Genomic DNA, 22428 nt, shown 5'->3' with positions numbered 1-22428 from the left:
TCAATTCTCGTGTACCCAGTACTATACGTTTCAGTACTGTGGAGCTCTTTGAAAGAGATAATCTTCATGGTTAACCCTGAGTGCTCTTCATGCTTTATTAAGCAAGGCACAAGGTACAGTTAGCATGTTAAGTGGGAGCCATCTTTGAAAACCATTTTGCACATACGTGCATATTCGCATGTGCAAACATGTTTTGTGTGAAAGAACACATCAAAACATTGATGGTGGGTATCACAGGATAATGACTTTGCTGGCTCTTTATTTTTTGTTCTCATTTAACTTTTCTCATTTATTTGTTTTACAATTAAAAAAAAATTGAAAACATAGCTGTGTAACAGAAGGTACATAGTAAATACAAAATACAAGAATAAACGACCTTTACAAACCACTCCCCCTGCCACATGCTCCACCAGCCATTACTGCCACCAAGGCTAGTTAACCATAACTAACAAATACCTATCAAAGAATTATTTACTAACTGTGTAGTCTGGAGAAATGTTTACCCAACCTGGACCTTTGGACCCTTAATTCCTCAATAGGCCTCTAATTTTTGTTGCTTGCTTTTAAAGAGACAGAACCCAGATAAATTAAGAAAGGGTGAACTTGGAACTTGGACATATTGGCCCAGTTTCTGGGAAGTGTATCTGGCCCTGGGCTCCGTGGGCAGCAGCAAGAACCTGAATTTCGTTTTCAGAGCTCCATAAAACCTTCTCCCAGGTCTCCCTTTTCTGGGCTTTATGGCCCTCTGCTGAATTGAGAGCCTGTAATCGCAGAACACAAATGATCAGAGCACAGCACAGTGAGAAGACATTAGGATGCTCCCACGGGATGGAGCTTGGCGTTACAGAGCGAGACCACGCCTGGGACCCACTTCTCGGTGTGCCGGGCCTCCTGTCCTCTGGCACCGCAGGTCGGAAGGGGGCCCAAAGGGCTCTGTGCGCTGTACTGGGGCAGAGTCTGCACAGCCTCGTGCTGCTCTTCTACAGATGCTCGCTTTAACAGGCCCGGCCGCCTGGCTGACTAGAGATGGCTCCACTGGAGCTTTCTGTGTGGGGGCTGAGAGGCTTGTTTTTCCCTTAAATTAAAGCAGTCACATTTCGTCAGCCTACACACTCTTCCCCTGCTTTGTGAACTAAGTCTTGTGACCTTTGCACACCAGCCGATGCCTTCCCCCGCAGAAGGCGTTTGAGAGTCCTTAACGAGATGAAATAAGCAGGTCCGAGTGCTGTGCAGCAAGTGCGCTAGGTGTATCACTAGTCAGGAGCTTCATAAAGGCCTGCCCTCACCAGGCACTTTGCACACATTATCTTATTAATCTTCGGAGTGGAGAAGCCCAGGGTGTGTTCTCCAGACAGCCTTCCGCGGTGGGGAAATCAAGGCGTAGGGAGATGTGACATGCCTACATTCACATAGCTACTCGGGCTACCTCTTGAGATTCACACCCAGGCCACCTTTGTTTTCTGCTCTCCCCAGCTTTCCATGGAGAAAACAGGTGTCACTGAAGGCCTCTGATAAAGCAGAGATGGCCAGTGTTCATGTCCCAGAGTGAGCATTGTGTGGGGGTTCTAGAAGGATTGAAAACTTGCTAGTTTTTTTTTTTTGATCATTTTCTAAAGCTTTTTATAGTCTGGAATTGGACTTGATTGGTACAAGTTGTAATATCTGTAATTCTGCTTGCTTTCCCCTCCCGTACACAACAGGTTAAGTAAAGGCAGAGCAGAGGCTCAAGGTACTGATACGATGTACCACGGTAGGGATTTAGTCTGCTGAAACCCTGGTTTGCCTAGCAGGTTGAACTGACAGTGCTTACGGTGCTGAAATTGAATTGCTAAGCTCCAGTTAGCCCATATGGAGGCTGTGCTAGAAGCTTGCAATAGCATTCTGCTTGCCCAGCGTGTAACTCTCTTCATTACCCCAGATACCTCTTACACACACACACACACACACACACACACACACATATTTTTTTCTCTCTCACTTGCTGTCTATCTCTCTCTGTCTCTGTCTCTTTCTCCTGTCCACAGTATCAAAAACCTGAGAGGAAAGAGCTGATGCAGGTTTGGAAAATGAGTGAAAATAGTGCTTTTTTTGTGTTGGTTGATTTTTGTTGTTGCATCCTGTGCCTTAAAAGTTTGGAGATGGGCCGGGGATTTAGCTCAGCAGCACAGGCGCCTGCCTGGCAAGTGCAAGATCAAGATGAGTTTGATCCCCAGTACTGGAAAAAAAAAGTTTGGAGAAAGGGGACCACAACTTACGAACAAGCAGTAGCAAGCAAGTAGAAATTCCATTTGACCCAGCTGTATGTCTTCTCGGCATCTTCCCAAAACAATTAAAGACATCATTTTACAACAGTACATGCATAGCTGTGTTTATGGCAGCACAACTCTTAATAGAGAAATCTTGGGGGAAGCCTGTATGTCCATCAACAAATAAATGGATAAAGAAAATGTGTGTTGTTTGCATGTGTATTTACACACAGTGGAACACAAACCACCCATAAAGGGAAGTTTTAGTTGCTTGCAGGAAAGTGAATGTACATTGAGATTATAATGCTTAAGTGAAATAATCATACCCCGACTATTAAATAGCACATGATTTCTCTTGAGAAGCCCAAAATATAAATAAAGAGCAAAATAAAATAAATGTCAGGAAACAGGTAGTTCTGTAGAGAAATAGGAAGGGGACCTAGAAGGGGAAGTGAAAATGAATAAGATGGTAGCATGTATACGCACCATTTCCTCAAGACTAATGTGGTTATTACGAGTCGCAAGCATATATTAATAAAAAAGAAGCTGATAAAAATAAAATAACGAGCTGTAGCTTCTTAGGAATGTGTTAGAATGAGAAAAGGAGCAAGGAATGGGAACAGTGGACAGTTACAGATATGAAAATGAGTGGAACAAAGCTGAGACCCCAGGGTCAGCCAGAAAAAAGGGGCCCCAGAAGATGCATTGTTAGCTGTGGAGTAGGCTGCGCCTTTGGGAGGGTGGACCAGGGAAGAGAGGTGTGAGGTCTCATGCTGAGACTTGAGGAGCTGACAATCTGGAGGGAGACAGAGTGGTCTCCAGGCAGACACAGCCCCTTGGCCCTGCAGACGCCATGCCCACAGAGAAGGGTTCTGGCCAGAGCAGCCCTGATGGGATGGGGTTCTGCGCAGGGGCTGATTGCTCTGTCCTGCCCTCCTGACACAGCTCAGCTATGGCAAAGTGGGGAACAGACTGGGTGCCAGAGAACTGGTCTCATCCTAGCAGTGTCCTCCCAATCTGTGAGACCTTGGTCAAATTATTTCCGTTTTGGACTTCATAAACAATCTTTCCCTCCTTACTACCCCTAAAAAATCTTTGATTTGGGGAACCATCAACTTCATTGTTCCTGGAGGCTTTTTTTTTTTCCTGGAGGCTTTTGAGGACACCAGTGACAGCCAGTGCTGTGCCATGGTTAGACAAGAGGTCCAGAGCTTGCTGGGTGATAAGAAGAGAGGTTAGGGCCAGGTGGGGTCTGGTCCAGTACAGCAGCAGACCACATGGCTCCTGTGCTGCCACCAGAGGCAGTGCCAAGATGGGAGGTGGCCTTCCAGGCTAAGGCTGGTGTGCTCCTAAACCTCAGGATGATGACTGCCCACGTCTGCCTCAGTTATTTGTATTCTCTTTCTCTCCCTCTGGAATTCAGAGCCTTACACATGCTAGGCAAGTACTTTCCCCAGTGGGTTGTGCCTATGCCTCAGTTTGTTAAGCAGGTTTGAAAGTTAATATATTGTGTGACAATAAAATTATTCCTTTTTGTTTGTTCACAGAGATGCTGCAGTTTGTCAGCAATCAAGTGGGAGAGTTCCCTGACTTGTTTTCAGAGCAGCTGTGTAACTCCTTCCCTGGTGGAGGTGGTAGTGGCAGCAGTGGAGGAGGTGGCAGTGGCAGTGGCAGCAGCAACAGCAGTAGCACCAACAGTGGCAACAGTGGCAGGGGCAGCAGTGGTGGAGCCGTGGATCCCTCCATGCAGCGGTCCTTCAGCCAGGTCCCGTTATCCTCCTTCTCTCCTTCGGCTCCCTCCCCCCAGGCACCAACCCTGCAAGTCAAAGTCCCTCCAACTGCAGTTCCTACCCCACCGAGGGCAACACCTGTCCTCCAGCCTCGGCCCCAGCCTCAGCCTCAGCCTCCAGCCCAGCTGCAGCAGCAGACAGTCATGATCACCCCAACGTTCAGTACCACTCCTCAGACAAGGATAATCCAGCAGCCCCTGATATACCAGAATGCAGCCACCAGCTTTCAAGGTGATTCAGAAGTCAAATGTGGAACTGTTGGTTGATTCCAGAGTTGTACCTGCACGTAGCCACTGTGGGTGGTTTGGTCCTCTTTAAGGATGACACTGTCAGTTTGGCCCTGCCTGGATGAGTTTATGGCTTTTGGTTGTACGTATTGGTACAGGGTTGTTTCATATTCATTTTGCTCAAAGACCTTAATACCTGTTGGGCCTACTTGAAGCATATTTAACTAGAGTTGAGCCAGCATTATAGACACAGGAGCATTCTGATAATTATAGGTGCAGTCTTGAGTAAAATTACTCCTAAAAATGTAGCTAAGTAGTACCGGGATCAGGCACCCACACGTGAGGACCATGCATTCAGCAAACAGCTCCTGAGCAAACATTGTGGAGATAAGTATAGATTTTAAATAGGTGCTGCAAGCTAGGTGTGTAGCACGTATTGTAATCCCAGCTACTTGGGAAGCAGAGGCAGAAGGATTCCAAGTCTAAAGACAGTCTGGGCAATTTTATGAGACCCCATGTCAAAATAAAAAATACTGGGGATGTATATAACTCAGTGGTAAAGAACTTGCCTATCACGTGCAAGGGCTTTGATTAACTCCCAGTACCACCACCACCACAAAAAAAAAAAAAAAAAAAAAATGGTGCTGTCTGAGTGCCGGGCCTCCTAGTGGGCTTCCAGTGTGTGTTGAGTGACCAAAATGTTTATTTTCCTATGATGTCCCTTATCCCACTGACTGTGGGGAGCCCTGGGCAGGATGTGTATTGCTCCAAATTTGAAAGACTTGATAATTTCAAGGAGGAAGGAGAGAAAAGCAAAACATTGCACATTTTCCATGCAGAAAGGCTGGGAAGAAATGAAGTCCTGGGGAGGAGTTGTTGATTCTCAACATCTAATAACTGTCGCTGGGTGCAGTCATTTGCCAATTAGCTTCCCTTACCTCCACCCCGGCACCCAGGGCAGTAAAACAATTCATACTTGTTCCCTCAGAAATCGCAGTCCTTATGGGACATTCTTCCTCTCTAAACCAGCTTGTAAATGACTGTGCACATCTTTTCAGCAGCAGGTGGGGAGCTGAAATCTTTATGAAACACTCCATCTTCTGGTTATGGCTGCAGCTACCGGCGTGACGGGCTGCATTCCTCAACCATGTGATTTTCTCCTCTTGCCTTAAGTCCTTCAGCCTCAAGTCCAAAGCCTGGTGACGTCATCCCAGGTACAGCCAGTCGCCATCCAGCAGCAGGTGCAGACTGTACAAGCCCAGCGGGTGCTGACACAAACAGCCAACGGCACACTGCAGACCCTTGCCCCGGCCACTGTGCAGACAGTCGCCGCACCACAGGTGCAGCAGGTCCCGGTAGGTGACTGGAATGGATTCAGGGAGGTACTGGTTGGGGCTGTCAGCCACTCCTTGGTTGAAGGTGTGTTCTGCACACTAAGAAGCACAAACCAGAGGGTGTATGTAGCATCTAGTAGGGCTGCTGGGGTGTCCAGGTCCTGGGGTGCCCACAAGCACGTGCAGAGATCTTAGCCTGTACCCACACATGCTTGGGCAGAGCTGGGGTAGTGATCACTGACAAATGATGATTATAAAACTGGAAAGAAATATGCCAAATTCTAGCTCTCAGGTGATTTTTCATCATAATTTTTTATTTTCCCTGTTTTCTGCAGTGAATGCTAAGCATTAATTACTTTTTTAGGAAGAAGCTCATACTACTTTTTTTTGGTACTGGGGATTGAACTCATGACCTTGTGCCTGCCACCCAGGCCCTTGTGCCACTGAGCTAAACCCCCAGCCTCATATTACTTTTATAGTCAGAAAAGCATTTTTATTTTCTTACTAACAAAGTAATATGTATTCCCTGCTCCCAGCCCCCAGCACTGGAGATTGAACCCAGGGCCTTTGCACTGAGCTATATCCCTAGCCCTTCTTTTGTTTGTTAAGGGTCATGTTAAATCACTTAGTTACCCAGGCCAGGTTCAAATTTGTGATCCTGCCTCAGCCTCCCAGACTGCTGAGATTACTGATGTGTACACCATGCCTGGCTATAATTTATCTTTAAAAACCCCCCAAAACAGGTTTTTAAAAAACCTTTAAAAAATCCAAATCTTTTTAAAAAACCCAAAAACATTTTTGTTTCTTAGCCACATTCCTGGTCTTCCTGAGTCTGTCTGCAGTCAAACTTTTCTTCCTCAGCCTTCACCCACAGTTTATCTCTACTTTGTTCCTGCCAGACAGTTAGCTGGCATTGCCCTCTTCGAAGCATGAAGCCTGCAGGCTCAGAACCCTCTTTAGCTATCCCTTGTCTCTCCCTCTGCTAGTGTTAGGCTGTACAAAGTAGCCAGCTTTTGACACAGCCTCTGAGATTTCATGGTCCGTTTTGAGTCTCAGTTTCATGAAAATTATATTTTCTTCTCTTGCTTAGAAGGTCTGTAATAAGAAACAAATGCAAAATAGAAAAACAATCTTCCCTTCCTTTTCCTCTTCTTTCTTCATCCAGGTCCTGGTCCAGCCTCAGATTATCAAGACAGATTCCCTTGTTTTGACCACACTGAAGACAGATGGTAGCCCTGTTATGGCCGCAGTCCAGAATCCAGCCCTCACTGCCCTCACCACCCCCATCCAGACGGCTGCCCTTCAAGTACCAGTAAGCACTGTCTTCTCCCCACCTTGCATTCTTTCCATCTCCTTTCTTGGGGGTGTTAGTTCTCAGACGCGTTCGTGCAGGGTAGGTGCTGGAAGTGCTGAGTATTCTGGTTGGATCACCCATTTTTAGTTTCATTTTCCTTGGAGAAGCCTTCCAGTGTTAGAGATGGGAGTCCTGGGAGCTGCAGGTGCTGGACACACAGCCAAGGAACCCATGTTCCTGGGCAAGGGACACACAGGGTCTTCACTTCAGGTCCTGCTGCAGAGGTACAGCTTCCACAGGACCCTAGGACCACCAGGCAGAGAAGGGCACCAAGAATGCTGGGGAAGGTATTCATCCTTTTGTTGTGAAATTGCATCCTCTTTAAGCCATCCTGTGACAAGAGTCTGATGTTTAGAAAGAAAAAAGTGATAAAATTCAGATAAAATTGTCTTTATTCATAAAAGGCAAGAACTGTTAACAGCCAAAGAGTGCATCTACAGAATAGATAAAAAAAAAAACTTACGGTATAATCATATAACGAAAGTGTGTCCAGTAGTGAGAAAAAAAGACTTGCATAAAATACAGCTGAATCTCAAAAAAAGAAGAAAAAAGGGGGCTGGGGTTTAGCTCAGCGGCATAAGCGCCTGCCTTGCAAGCAGGCAGTTGTGAGTTCGACCCCTGGTACTGATAAAAAAGAAAAAGAAAAAAAAAGGAAGAAAAATAGACTGATGATTTGAGTAATGTGAAATTTTAAGAACAGGCCACGTATGGTGGTCCACACCTATAATCTCAGCACTCTGGGAGGCTGAGACAGGAGGATTGCAAATTTTGAGTCCTAGCAGGACAGTTGAGAGATGCAGTGACCCCCATCGCAAACTTTAAAGAAAGTTAGAACTTAGCTGTGGTGAAAGAGTCAGAGCCGTGATGGGGGCCAGGTAGCATGAGGGACCTTCTGAGAGGAGAGAGCTTCTTAGCCGGGGTGGCTGCGCATCTTGTATACATAGGCAAAACCTCATCAAGGCCTAAAGTTAAGACTTAACAGCTTTTTTTATATGGGAATTATTTCTTGATGACTAAAGAAGTTGAGCAGTGTTTTGCTTATTGGGTGTTGAACTCATTTGTTGAAGAAAATTTAACTAAAATTAGTAAACATGAAAACTAAAAGGGGAAAACAGAGATGGGAATAGAAGGGAAACACTATGGCTGGCTTATTTAATAAAATGGCTCTGATTTAGAGTGTTGGTTCTGCCCTGAAGCTCTTTAATGGGCAAATTGTAGGAAAAAATGCAGTAATTTACTTAATTATCATTTGAGAGGGAAAAATGTTTCATACCAGGAGAAAGTTTTCTCAGGTGCCAACTAATTTGATTCACTGTGGGTTCAGAGGTAGTGAACGGTTGGACAGCAAAGCAAAACTCACAATGTTTCTCACGCCCCACATAAAAGTTAAAACATATTTAGCCATATTAATTCTCTGAGCATATGATTCTTCAGCAGTGGTTCTAAAAAGAGGTAGTAACTGAGATTTATAGTTCCTGGGACCTTTGGGGGCCTTAGCTAATTATTTTTGGAGGGTTTCAGACCACATAGCATTGCCAGGTGATGCCACACCAGCAGGGGCAAGTGACTCTGTGGTGTGATGTTGCTTGAATGAGACTAACAAAGGCATGATTCTGCCCTTGTTCTAGACCCTGGTGGGCAGCAGTGGCACCATTTTGACTACCATGCCTGTGATGATGGGGCAAGAAAAAGTGCCCATTAAGCAGGTGCCTGGGGGAGTCAAACAGCTTGAGCCCCCCAAAGAAGGAGAGAGGCGGACAACACATAATATCATTGAGAAGCGATATCGCTCCTCCATCAATGACAAAATCATTGAGTTGAAGGACCTGGTCATGGGGACAGATGCTAAGGTAGGTGCCAAATGAAGTGTTTGGTGACCTGCTAGAGCCCTCTACTCGTGTTTGCTGTGAGAGTTAGGGAACTGTCAGGCTTAAGGTGAGTGAATGCAAGAATCAGTTAGAGATGGCCTTCCTATTAAAATATGAATGAAAACATTAATGTACCTTTCTGAGGTTTGCTGAAGCAGTGACCTGCTGGGGCCAGGAAGCCCACTGTGTAGCACTGGCTATACCCTGGGCAGCTGAGTGTCACTGGCTAACTTTAGCCATGGTTAGTGGTAGCTAGCAATATCTTACCTTTTAAGGAAGAAGACTGAGAATGTGTACATTGAGTCTATGACTACAGCGGACAAGGGAAATTGAGTTTTTACATGTTTCTAGTGTTTAGATGAATGTATGTCTTGGCATGTATATATTTTTTTTAACTATTATCTGTTTACCTTCACCCTAACTGTAGTAGAAAGTTTGGCTTTCTGATAGCCTACCAATCTAAAAGGTATGTCTTAAGTATATAGTGTTACTTAAGAAAACTTTCCATCATCAAAAAATAAAAGAAAGGTGGGCAGTATTATCATGAGTTGAAGCCCAGCCTTAGCCACATAGCGAGTTCAAAGCCAGCCTGAACTACACAACAAGAACCTGTCTCAAAAAAAAAAAAAAAATCACAAAGGGCCGGGAACTTAGCTAAGCGGTTAAAACACTTGCTCAGTAAGTGCAAGGTTGTGAGTTTAATCCCTGGTACCTAAAAAAAAGTAAAATAATGTTCTGTCAATATACTTGTGTTGTTTTGTTGTTGTTAGTTGGTTTGGATTTTATTTTTGTCATGCTGGGAATCAAACCCAGGCCCTTGTGCATGCTAAGCAACATCCCCAAGCCAATGCTATGTGTTTTTTTGTCATTTCTTTAGAGTTTGTTTTGGTGCTCAGATTATAAGAAGTAGGAACAATAGCTAAAATTTGTGTGTTGATTTTGTGCCAGGCTTGAGGCTAAGTTCTACGCATTCTGTCTCATTCAGCCCTCACTGCCAGGCTGGGACTCACCTGCCATCCTTACTCCCTGTGTCAAGGAGGAGAAAAGTGAGGTTCAGAGATAGAGAGTATCTGATCTGAGAGTATCCTAGGTGGCTAGCATTTGAACTGGCATCTCAACCCACAACCATGCTCTGTGCTTGGTTCTTTCCACTCTGGCTTGCACTGGTTTTCACTGTGTTTTGCTTGTCTTCTTTCCCAGATGCACAAGTCTGGAGTTCTGAGGAAGGCTATTGATTACATCAAATACTTACAGCAGGTTAATCATAAACTGCGCCAGGAGAACATGGTACTGAAGCTTGCAAATCAGAAAAACAGTAAGTGCTCATTGGGAACGGAGTGTCAGTAGGGAGTGGGCATAGGGAGGGCCTGTGGATCTGTACGGGGCCTGGTCTCAGCGCTGCCCAGTGCAGCCCAGTTCAAACCCAGCTGTGATTTTCTTTCCAGAACTCCTGAAGGGCATTGACCTAGGCAGTCTCGTGGACAATGATGTGGACCTGAAGATGGATGACTTTAATCAGAATGTCCTTCTGATGTCCCCCCCAGCCTCTGACTCGGGATCTCAGGCTGGCTTCTCCCCCTACTCTATTGACTCTGAGCCAGGAAGTCCTCTTTTGGATGATGCAAAGGTACAGGTGTTTGAAATCTCCTGATCTCTGGAAACTTACCATATCCCTAAGAGAATTATGGGGAGACCACAGAGAGGTGGCCAGGCCAGCTATAGGTGTTAAGAGGACCTAGTCTGAAATGGAATAGAAATCTGTGGAATTATCTAGGTCCTGCAGAGTATAAAAGAAAACAAATTCTGGAGAGGGAGACACAGCTCCTCAGGTTTAACTGTTCTTGCTGAAAGGACCCATCAGAGAAAAACCAGGGCCAGACCTAGAATAGGGACAGGGAAGTGGCTGTCAGGCAGTGGGCTCTGGGAGTTGCTGGAGGCGCCTCATTACCTCACCACTCCTAATGGGCCTGGCAAGGCCACTTTGAGGCTGATCAGTTGGTTTAAATGGAGGCTGCCTCTGGGTCTACTTTTTGGAAATGACTACAGTTTGCAGTCTAACAGATAACATTCTAATCAAGGGCTTTTAGTTGTCCAAAAAAGCCTCTGGCGATTACAGTTTAATGGAATTAGTTAAAAGAGGCTCTGAGCTTAATGATCTTCCTGGGAACTATGGAGACCACTGGGTCCTGTACTGAATACTGACACTGGGTTTCTTACTCCAAAAGCAGAGTTTGGTTTAGTATATGTTTTTGGCTGTGCTGTTTATGGCAACAGATACTTAGTTTTACTGAAAAAAATCTATGATTTAAATATTTTATAGCTGTGTTCCTGTTTGATAACAGTAGGCCATATGACATACAAATTAAATTGGCTAGGCTTCTGAGTCATCTGAATAAATTTTCAAGTAGTTTTTAAATGCTAGAAAGGAATGTAATGCTATGTATATATGAGAGCCCGGGACTCTAGCCTTCCTTCCTGTACCCTGTACATTCCAGGGCTTCGATCTCCATTTCTTCCTCTGTAAAATGGGAAGAAGAGAGAGAGAAAAAAAAGTTCTGCTTTTAAAGCAGGCAGTTTCTTTAAACAGATCCATGGTCTTTGATATTTGTTGAGAGAAAACTTAAATTCAACAAAATGCACTATGTTAAATGTACAGGGCTAGGAGTTTTAACACACATGCATACTTGTACAGTTATCACTGTGAACCAGATGTAGGGTGTTTCCATCACCCCAAAAGTGCTTTCGCACACCTTGGTGGATGGTTTACACTCCCTCCACCATCAGGTCCCTATTGATTCATCTACTTCCTGTTACAGGTTGGTTTTGCCTGTTCTGGAATGCCACAGAAACAGAATCAGGCAGATTGGTGGTAGAGGTCTATTTTAAAAGAAAATTCCTCTGCCTTTGTTCTTTGGAACATGTGCTTTTCTTGGAGGCTAGGGGGAGATCAGTGCAGTGTTTGAGCAACGATTTGTGGATTGTGGACTTCTTAGATTTCCCCCCAGCTCTGTTCCTTGTCTAGCTCAGTTGTCTTGAATTTTAAGCCTCGCAGTCTGTCTCCTGATTCATATATAAAAGCAAAATGCTGTAAAAACCCACGCAGCCTTCATTCCAACCCTGGGGCCCTATTTTAAAGGTCAAAGATGAACCGGACTCTCCTCCTGTAGCGCTGGGCATGGTGGACCGCTCTCGGATTCTGCTGTGTGTTCTCACCTTCCTGGGCCTCTCCTTTAACCCCCTGACTACCCTGCTGCAGTGGGGAGGGGCCCGAGACTCAGACCAGCATTCATACTCGGGCTCTACCCGCAGTGTGCTATCATTCGAGTCAGGTAGGTGGAGTCCCCCGCTTGTGCTGGTTGGGTGTGTGGCTAAACTGCTCTGGCAGGAGAAGTACCCAGTATACAAACCACTGGTTAAAGTACAGGTCTCAAAGGAGTAGTCTCCCCACCACCCACTCCCTGGTTGTTTATGAGAGAGATTGGTATAAGTTACATTTTAAAAATGATAGGTAAAACCCAAATTCAGGTGGAAAGAACAAAACAAAGCAGGAACCTGCACTGCTATAATTGCCTTGTCAAGGAGTGGATGCCGCAGGGGTGGTACCTGGCTACGGGCAGTGTCCCAATCCTCTTTGGTTGGGACTTTTATAGAATTTATCTCTGGTGCCAAGCACTGCAAAGTTTGTGTCTAGGCTGTGGAACTGACCACCCTTTTCTGGAAAAGAGAGAACATCTTTGATGTCATGCTGCCTGGGGTCTGTCAGGCTCAGCGGAAATGCCGCCCCTCTTCAGGTTCTGGGGGCTGGTTTGACTGGATGATGCCAACGCTCCTCCTGTGGTTGGTAAATGGTGTGATCGTCCTGAGCGTCTTCGTGAAGCTGATGGTCCATGGGGAGCCAGTGATGCGGCCACACTCGCGCTCCTCGGTCACCTTCTGGCGGCACCGAAAGCAAGCGGACCTGGACCTTGCCAGGGTGAGTTCCATCCTCCACCTGTCCTCATCCTCACCCAGGCGTGGCCAAGTGCTCAGCGGCTGGTGTTGAGTCCCCACTGTGGGTGAAGTCCTGCGCCAGGTGCTGTGGTGACTGAGGGAAAAGGGACCCTGTGCCTAAATAGTCTCAAGGAGCAGAAGAGAGGGTACCTGTACATAGCTATGCTGCGTGCATGGGAGGAAGAATGGAGTGCTGTGGGCGTCGGGGCAGAAGAGGGAGGAGTTCAGCTGAGGGCTCCAGGCAGGACAGGCTTTGTGGGGATGGCAGGTTTGATGGGAGTCTCTGGAGTACGGGGCAGGTCAGAGAGAGATGGGCCAGTTGTACGGGTAACCCCAAATTTGAGAGGGCTTTGACTTGTAATGATTTAGGACTTTGTTTCCAGTTCTTTGGAGAACCAGGGAAGATTTCTGAGCAAGAAAACTAGCTGGAAGTTTTCATTTGAAACCAGGAAGGGTATTTTATGAGAAGGATTCCATGGTGTCACAGCATTGAAGAAGAGTTAAGCATGCACACTCAAGGAAACCTGTGCTCAGAATGGTCCTGGCGGGGAACTGTGAGCCTGCTGTCCTCCTCTGCAAGTTACAGTGTTTTCAGTTGAAAGTCTGGCTGACCAGCTTAGATCCCTCTCCCAGGGCCAAGCTGTGGTCTTGTTCCCAAGATAGGTGTCCTAGAAGCAGGTGTAGGCATGTGCAGCTCGTTCTGCTGGCTGTATTAAGGGTGGGGTAGATTAGAGGAGGGCCACGTAAAATGCCCAGAAACAAATGCGTTTCTTGAAATAGGTCAGGTAAGAGAAGAATGCGACAACTTGGAGTTGAAAGAAAAAGCAGGACGAAAGAAATATTGGAGATGTAGACTAGAAGGTGATGATGAGGTGGTGCACACCTGTAATCCTGGCACTTGGAAGGCTGAGTCAGGGGGATCATGTCAGCTTAGACTATATAGCGGAACCTTGTCTCAAGAAAAGAAAGAAAGAAAGTGATGGTGACTGTCACTCAAAACAAGAAGGGCTGGAGGATGTGGTGGGCTCCCAAGAGGTGCATACCTGGATGGTGTTTGTGGAGAATTGGGTTGAAGAGGGACGGGTGAGAGCCAAAGACTTGAGTGTGGGAGACAGCCACCTATCCCAGGAAAGGCAGGGAAAGAGTGAGAAAGGTTGGCATTGTTGTTGTGGCCCTAGACACGTCCATTAGACCCTTAGGTTGGCCAAGAGTCATTCCTTCAGCTCCTAGGTTAGGGAAGTTCAGCTGTGAGTTTGCCTAAAACCATGGCTCTCAAACTTCAGGCACCAAAATTAGCAGGCCCCAGAGGTTGATCCCATAGGCCTAGGCTGGGGCCCAGGTGTTTTCATTTCCAACAAACTTCTGGGGCCAGGTGGCTTCTGCTTCACACTTTGGAAGCCTAAAAGCCTAAAGGAGCATGCAGTTAATAGAAATCCAAATTACCATCTTGTTTGTAAAAGCTGCTGTGGAGAACTCAGCATTTGCTCAGATGGAGCACAGCGTGATCCAGTTTAGTGAGAGGATGGTTCACAATGATTCTAAGGAATAAGATTACAGGTGGTAATCTCTTTTGTCCTCATAGGTGTCCAGATTTTGACTCATAGGTGTCCAGATGATGACTAGGAGAGTAGAAATCTGTCGAAGACTCCAGCAAGGCCAGTAACCCTTATATCCTCTTGCTGCTTTATAGGGGGATTTCGCAGCTGCTGCTGCCAACCTGCAGACTTGCCTGTCAGTTTTGGGTCGAGCACTGCCCACTTCCCGCCTGGATCTGGCCTGTAGTCTTTCCTGGAACGTGATCCGCTATAGCTTACAGAAGCTACGCCTGGTGCGCTGGTTGCTCAAGAAAGTCTTCCAGCGCTGGCGAGCCACCCCAGCCACCGCAGCTGGCTTTGAGGACGAGGCGAAGAGCAGTGCACGGGACGCGGCCCTGGCCTATCATAGGCTGCACCAGCTGCACATCACAGGTGAGAGAGTGACCGCTCCGTCCTGGCTTGCAGCAGGGTGCCAAGTGCCATCTCCCCCCAGTTTGGGATGCCAGGTCTTCCCTGGCCGAAGCCCTTTTACACTGCTTTTGTAGCCCAGACTTCAGCCTGCACTCATAGTTACAGCTCATTATTTCTAAGATCCACATTTTTTCAAAATAACATCTGTACACTCTCAGTGAGTCATACAAACATGCACATCATACATTGATCAGCAGTGGTATTTCAATTAATGTTAGTATCTAAAAATGTTATAATCTTAGATTGAATTCAGTGGGACCATTTGTTTGATTCAGTCACGCTCCTGGGCGGAGAGGTGGACAGGCCAGCAAATGGATGGCAGTTGGGTATAGCATGGTGGGGTCAGCAGACAGCATGTTTTCACTGGGCTGTTCAGAGGCCAAGACATTTCAGAGCCTTGGCTTCTGGAAGGATGCATAGAGGACAGCAGCTGTGAGGGCAGAGAGATAGCCTAAAAGAGGTGTCCCTTTTGGGCAACCCTTGAGAAAATGCCATGGAGGGGGAAGTATTCTGTAGGCAGCTGGACCAGAAAACAGATTCTGGGCCTACAGAGGAGAACAAGAAAACCTAAGGAGCTGGTGAGAGGGGGTAGCCAGAGAGTACCCCATACAAGGACAGGCGGAGCACTGGGGGTCAAGATGGACACTACCTGTCCTTTACCCCAGTGAGCGGGAGCGAGGGGTCACAGGGAAGTCAAGTGGCGTAGTGTTAGGGGAACAAAAGTAGGGTGGTGTAGGGTAGGGGACATGGTTTCAGGAAAGTTTTGGGAACCCCTAGTGGCTTTAGGAAGTTGAATGGACTCAGATACCATGGAGGACCAGGAAATGAGACAGTGGGCCAGCTGTGGTTTGTTTCTGTTTTTGTTTTTGCGTTTTTTGACACAGGGTCTCGCTATACAGTTTGAGCTGGCCTTGAGCTCACTTTTTAGCCAGGCTGGTGTCAAATTTGCAGTGATCCTCCTGCCTCAGCAAGAAATTTAAATTCAAATAAAACAAATTTGCTTTGGTTTTTGCTTTGTTCTGTTTTTCATTGCTCCCATTGACACTTTTGGAGACGGTACTGTATCAGTAGGGTGTGGCCATGCTGTGGACTCCATTGTGGGAAACATTGCTCATACCTCTGAGTCCTGTACAGCTATTATGACAGAGCCGGGTGCCGCGTCCCCACTCTGGGAGGAAGCACACAGCTAGCAGGTGGCAGAGCCTGGTGTCACATGCGGGCCTGAAGAATGATGAGCCTCACCTGCTTTCTCTTCTGGTACTACCCCCCCACCTCACCCCCAGTGGCACTAGAGAAGGCAGGGAAATGCTTGCCTTGGGGGATCTGTTCACGTCAGTGTCTGTTTCTGCCTCCCTAGGGAAGCTCCCCACAGGCTCTGCGTGTTCAGATGTGCACATGGCTCTGTGTGCCGTGAACCTGGCGGAGTGTGCTGAGGAGAAGATCCCGCCGAGCACATTGGTGGAGATCCATCTGACAGCTGCCATGGGGCTCAAGACCCGGTGCGGAGGCAAGCTTGGCTTCCTGGCTGTGAGTACCCTTCATGTCCTTCCCCAGGCCTGTGCCACACACTGCCCCCAGCCAGGAGCCAACACAGTGCTTGCACCCAAAAGCCTGAGTCCCTGGCATCAGGTGCCCACTCCCCAGAGGGGCAGACACTTGTCCTCTCCTCCTGGCCTTGACAGATGTAGGCTACACAAGCAGGACCTCCTGGAAGCCTGTAGAAAGAACTGGTTTAGAGATACTGCATGAGTCTACTTGGGGGTCATTTTCTCACTTTTCAATTTCCTGTTTCCACTGTTAGGCATCTTGTGTTGATCACAGCTCTGTGGATCCAAAAATGAAAATCAGTGCCCATCTACAAGGAGCTAAGGTCAGACCTGGGGCAGGAACTGGAGTTACCAGGTACCTCCAGTGTGCCTGGCGAGGCGCCTGCCTTGGACAGTCACAGCTGGCTAATTCCTGTCCTGTTATCAGCGAGTTTACAGTGTCTGCTGACCCCAGCTTTCCCCTCCTTTAGTAGGAGCAGGCATGTTTTCCTCAGTGCCCTACTTTGGCTAGACTGCTAAACACATTAGGTGTGTTCCAGTGGAATGGTCACGTTTCCCTTTGTTTCTGTCAGTAGTAGAGGTGCTGAGCCCTGTGCTGATACTGATGTGTCAGGTTCCTCAAGTACTCCTCAATAGTCTAGGTGACAGCACAAGGAGACCCACAAAAGGAAGTCAAACGCTTAACAACCATGCAGATCAAGGAGAATGTTCCCAGCACCGCAGAGGCCTTCAGCCCCCTCCCTGTTACCTGTGTAACTGAGATTACAGGCATGTACCACCACACCCAGCCAGTTTCTGTGACCATAGAAAAGTACACACATAATAAATGTACAGTCACTGACCTCTCAGAATAAACACTCTGACCAGGAGAAAGATCCAGAAACAGACCAAGCCAGGTTGAGTGGTGGCGCAACCTGTAATTCCACTATTTGAGAGGCTGAGGCAGAAAGATAGCAAGTTCAGGGGCAGCATCAGGCAATTTAGTGAAACCCTGTATCACAATAAATAAACTGTGAGGGGCTAGAGATACAGCTTTGTGCTCCCTCATTCCCATCTCCATTACTGAGAAAAAAAAAAAAAACAGAATCAAGACCTCAGAAACCTCCCTGAGGCCTCCCAGAGCCATTAAATTGCCTCCCTTGAGTCCTTCAGCCTGCGGCAACCGGCGTCCTAGTCTCCTGTGTTTGGCCACTGTTTAAACTTTGCGTTAGGAAAGTCAAATAGCATTACTGTTCAGTTTGGTGTCTTTTCTCAGTGTCATGTGTTAGGCTGGTTTTTATTGTTACATGGAGTAACGTGACACACCAGGAAGAAAACATTCTGCCACTGAGCTACTTTCCCAGCTGGGTGTCTATCCTTATATTGACAGAGCTTTTAGTATGCGGGCAATCCTTTGTTGGGTTTATACTTTACCAGTTCATATTCATTCTCCCTGTTTATAGTGGGGCTTAGACCGGGCTGCCCTGAGACAATCTCTTTTGCAATCTGTGTTTTATTTTGAGATCATCGCTCTAGTCACTGAATTGCCTGGCGTTGACGTGAACAGTGGTCCTCCTGTCTCAGCCCTTGCAGTGCTGAGATGATAGTAGGCTGTAGTCTGTCTCTCTCTCTTGTTGTTGTTGTTTACCTTTATGAAACAACAGGTCTTCCGCAGGTCTTACTCTGCAGGTAAGGCTGGCCTTGAGCTCATTTTGTAGCCCAGGCTGGTGTTGAACTCAAAATGAACCTTCTGCTTCAACCTTCCAAGTGCTGGGGTCACAGGCGTGCGCCACTACACTCGGCTATGGGCTCTTCTTCTTCCTTTTTTTTGGGGGGGGGTATTGGGGATCAAACTCATGACCTCACAATTGCCAGATAGTCCTTGTGCCACTGAGCCATATCCCAGGCCCTTTGTAGTCTCTCTCTTAATGACGTTGTCAGTTTTGTTTGAGACAGGTTCTTGCTGTGTGGATCAGGCTGCACTTAAACTCACTAGAGAGCCCAGGCTGTTGTCAAACTCATGACAGTCCTATTGCCTCAGCCTCCAGAGTGCTGGCATTATAGACAAGTGCCACTATGCCTGGCTATTGATATCTTTTGACAAACACACATTCCTGACTTTAGTGAAATCTAGATTGTCTTTCTTTCATAATTAGACATTTTGTGTCCTAACAGATGTTTGCCCTGTTTGAGAGCTAAGAGCACCCTCTTGTATTGTCTCCTACACACTAGATTTCTGCTCTCCTCATAAGACTCTCAGTCCACTGGAATTATTTTGTTAGGTGGAGGGAGGGGTTCACAATTGATCCCCGTCCCATATAGCCATTTTCCTGACTGGTGCCTGTTATTTTTGAAACTGTCCTTGCCCCATTGCCCTGGGTAGGAAGTTAAGTATCTGTGTCGCAGCTCTCCTGGGCTCTCATCTGTCCCATTGCACATGGCCCCACTAGCTCTGTTTTCTAATGTCTTGATATCTGGAAGTGTCGGTCCTCCAGTTTTAGGAATGACTTTTGCTCTTTATCTCGCCAAATAAATTTAGGAATCATTTAGTCATCTCAGAATCCCCTCTGGATTTCAGTTGTCCTTATTGCTAAGACACAACTGGATTTAAAAAGGACTAAGAGAGACCATTTGAGATAGGCATTTGTGTGGCCGCTGAGAATCAGGAAAGTGGTCCCATTAAAATTCTCCCTACTGGCCAGGTACAGTCATATTTACCTATAGTCATAAGTACTCAAGAGGCTGAGGCCACATGGCAAGACCTCACCATAAAGAGACAAAATTATCCTTGGCCATGAACCCCCCTGAAAATACTTTGTAGGCCTAACACAGCAGAGCTCAATGTAGCTTTATAACTGAGTGTATTTCCTCAGAACATTTCTACATGTATTAACATACATTATTTGTTTTGTGGGATTATACCATAAACCTTGTTTTTGTTTGGTTTTTTGAGGCACTATGTAGTTCAGGCTGGTCTTGAACTCACTGTGTAACCCAAGCTGGCCTCAAACTTGCAGCGATCCTCCTACCTCAGCCTCCCAAGTGCTGGGACTACAGATGTGTGACACTGTGTCTGGCACAAGCCCTGTTTTGCCATTTGCCTTTTTCACCCTAATGACAGATCTTCAGCATCTTCCTTTATAGTCTCCTTATTCAGCTAAGGGACTGACTGAGGTGACACTGAGGGGCACTGGAGGCATATGAGTTTTGCTGTTTTCAGACTGGTGCATGAGCATCTTGGTGTGTTTTCCTCACACGCCTCGGAGAACTTCGTCAGGCTAAATCTCTAGAGCTAGTGATGCTGGGTCAAAGAATGTAAAGCGTAATAGTACCACCCAGTTTTTATATTCATTGAAGTGGAGACAAGGCACTTCGATCTCTGAGGTGACTGCCCCTTTCTGTCCGCTTGGGAGAAGCAATCTGCAAGGCCCTTGGCCTACAGCCGGGGACGCACAGCCTGGCTCTGAGGCAGGGTCTCAGCTCAGGGGCACTTACCAGGTAGGTTACCAAGGAGGCCCTTGGGCCCCCACCTGGGGGAACACTGATGTTTATAAATTTAGAACTGTAATGCCAAAAAAATTAAAAGAGCAACAAAAGTTATTTTCTCAATTTCCCTTACAAAAGCCAGGCTATGGCTCTGCGTGTTCCAGATTTATATTTTTTATTAGTCCAAACCACCTCAAGCTCCCCCCACCCCCCTCAAGATAGGTTATAACTAAAGTGTTTCTTTAAGGATCCAACATAAAAGCATATTTTAACTTAATGATCTCCTAAATGGCCTCTGTGGGTGCCTCTTTGTAACCAAGCTTTGTTTCTGTCTGATGGGTGGGTCCTTCAGCTGGTCCTGAGTTTCCCCTGGAGCTCACTTGCTGATGAGGCTTGAGGAACTGGCTGGAGAGCATTGGGGTCATTGTTACAAGGCCTCTGGGACACGAGAGGCCTGGGATTGCCCCCAACTCCCCACACTGCCTCTCTGCCCCACCTCTGCCTCTCTCCACATGGCTCAGCTGCTGTTCCCCCACCATTGCTCAGGTCCAGTAGCAGTCGCTGGCCCTGTGATGAGAAATTGAAGTGAAGTACCCGCTCGTCCCCTAGCTGCCATTTCAGTGTGTGCGTCTGTAGAGCACTTGGCCAGATCGCCTTGCTCAGATTCAGGCAGCTGTCGCCACGTCCCCTGGAGAAAGGCAGTCTTCCTGTCTGCGACCTTGCCTGGTGCACCATGGTCGTGCTATTTCTGACCCTGGCATTCAAGTCTTCTGAAACTGTTACATTAGCTGATGGCTGTTTAGAGCCCACGAAAGGTCAGAACCAAGAAACAGGAGCTGATCGTGGGCCAGCTGCCCTCTGTGGCGGCAGCGCCTGGTGTGGTTCTGCAGCCCCTGCTCCAAGCTCGAGTTCTGTCCAGACCTCTGTCTGTGACTCTCCCTTCTCATCCTCTGCTCAGGTCCCTCTTAGATCAACTTGTGCGAATAGCTCTAAAGGTCAGAAATCGTGGATTTTAGAGGAAGGATATCCTCACTCAAAGGAAATGACAACTTCTGAAAACACGTGACAGACAACATTGTCTCTGCAGTTCTTGTCCTGGGGCCCTGAAATGATGTTACACTGGCCATGCAGGTGGTGTGGAGAGGGGAGCTCTGGTGCTCTGGAACACAGCCAAGAGCACTCAGAGCCCCACTGTGGACATCATCCTCATTGTCCCCCCACCTCACCCATACAAGGGAGGGTCTCTGGAGGAGCTGTCCCTCCGCTCCAGTGCTGTCTGGTGTGACCGTGACAGCTGGCTCTATACTGGGCCCTCTTTTAAACTCTTTCTACTCAAAGGTGAAATGGAGAATTAGTCAAAACAAAATATAGTTTCGCCTGAAAATATTTTAAAGGGCAGGTAATTAAAGTGGCATGAGAAACAGCCCCAGGATTTGGGGAGCTTGACACTCAGAGGGTTGAGGGGGAACTGTGGGCAGGGGACCCCCTTCCTTGGTAGACAGCCCCTACCTTGTGGTGCAGCTTGAGTGCTGGCAGGCAAGAACTGGATTCCGGAAGGGCGGGCCCAGTGGGACATGGTGCAGCAGGGGCCCGTGTGTACCTTGCACCGCTCTTCTGCTCGCCTTCAATCTGGGACCTGAGTGCCAGGCGCAGCAGGCTCCCCAGAAAAGCCATTTCCCTCATTTCTGTGGTGGGGTTCAGTGCCGGCCCTGCTCTCTCTTGATCCCGGTGCTATAGCCTCCTGTGCCCCACCCAGACTCCATCCCGACACTTTCTGATGACCCCACAATGGCTGCAGCCAGCATTCTGCCACCTTGGTGTCAAATGTGGTCGTTGTCCTTCCACAGAACTACTTCCTCAGTCGCGCCCAGAGCCTGTGCGGGCCCGAGCACAGCGCCATCCCAGACTCTCTGCGCTGGCTCTGCCACCCTCTGGGCCAGAAGTTTTTCATGGAGCGGAGCTGGTCAGTGAAGTCAGCGGCCAGGGAGAGCCTATACTGTGCCCAGAGGAACCCAGGTGAGCGCACCTTCCCTGCCACTCAGAATGGAGGCAGCTGGGGGAACTGCCCCTACGGTGGGTCCTGTGCCGCAAACCCAGACACAGGTGGGGTCAGTCTAACTTAATCCGTATTTTAAAAACCTGAGGCTCAAGCAGGTGGTTAATGACTTGTGAGGTTCTAAGCTGGCCAGAGTCAGCCTGCCTGTGGGAGACTTGGGTTTGCAGCTGTGCTCGCTTGGACCCTCAGAGCCTGTGTCCTCACATCATGATGCCACACACGATCAGTGGTGACTAAGCAGCAGCTGTATTATCAGCCGTGGTTCTGGTGCTTTGGAGACACAGAGGATGTGTGGGACCCACCGCTTCCTGGCTGTGGGGCCTCCCGGTCCCATTGGGAGACACACATGAAGCACTGAGGGAACAATGGGCGGCAGGCAGCCATCAAATGCAGAGGAGTGACAGGAATAGGGCTGCAGGCGTTGGAAGGAGATGCAGGCTTTCTGTCCCTGGCATTTGACAGTGATTGGAGTTGACTCTGCTGGCCTTGGAGCAGCAGAGGCTGGCGGGCTGTGCTGAGACCGTGAGTGCCTGGTGCGCTTTCCA

The 22428-nt window shown here is 47.6% G+C and overlaps 1 protein-coding gene across 2 annotated transcripts in view; it reads left to right on the top strand.

Annotated features, from left to right (window-relative positions):
• Srebf2 (sterol regulatory element binding transcription factor 2) overlaps window positions 1-22428 on the top strand; it is a 52027-nt gene that overhangs the window by 19385 nt on the left and 10214 nt on the right. The window contains exons 2-12 of one of the 2 annotated variants that reach the window (XM_003470391.5): window positions 3794-4267; window positions 5437-5618; window positions 6763-6909; window positions 8580-8801; window positions 10020-10134; window positions 10265-10446; window positions 11956-12148; window positions 12611-12792; window positions 14500-14776; window positions 16173-16342; window positions 21675-21843. In XM_003470391.5, coding sequence (XP_003470439.3) covers window positions 3794-4267; window positions 5437-5618; window positions 6763-6909; window positions 8580-8801; window positions 10020-10134; window positions 10265-10446; window positions 11956-12148; window positions 12611-12792; window positions 14500-14776; window positions 16173-16342; window positions 21675-21843 — 2313 coding nt within the window. The remainder of the gene's footprint in view (window positions 1-3793; window positions 4268-5436; window positions 5619-6762; window positions 6910-8579; window positions 8802-10019; window positions 10135-10264; window positions 10447-11955; window positions 12149-12610; window positions 12793-14499; window positions 14777-16172; window positions 16343-21674; window positions 21844-22428) is intronic. The other variant, XM_063243704.1, reaches the window with a different exon arrangement.

The sequence above is a fragment of the Cavia porcellus genome, unplaced genomic scaffold (genome assembly GCF_034190915.1).
Source record: "Cavia porcellus strain 051 isolate PalLab524CR breed Dunkin Hartley unplaced genomic scaffold, mCavPor4.1 scaffold_40, whole genome shotgun sequence".
Classification (NCBI taxonomy): domain Eukaryota; kingdom Metazoa; phylum Chordata; class Mammalia; order Rodentia; family Caviidae; genus Cavia; species Cavia porcellus.
Note: the sequence above shows the minus strand (reverse complement) of the source record. Positions and strands in the feature narration are given on the sequence as shown.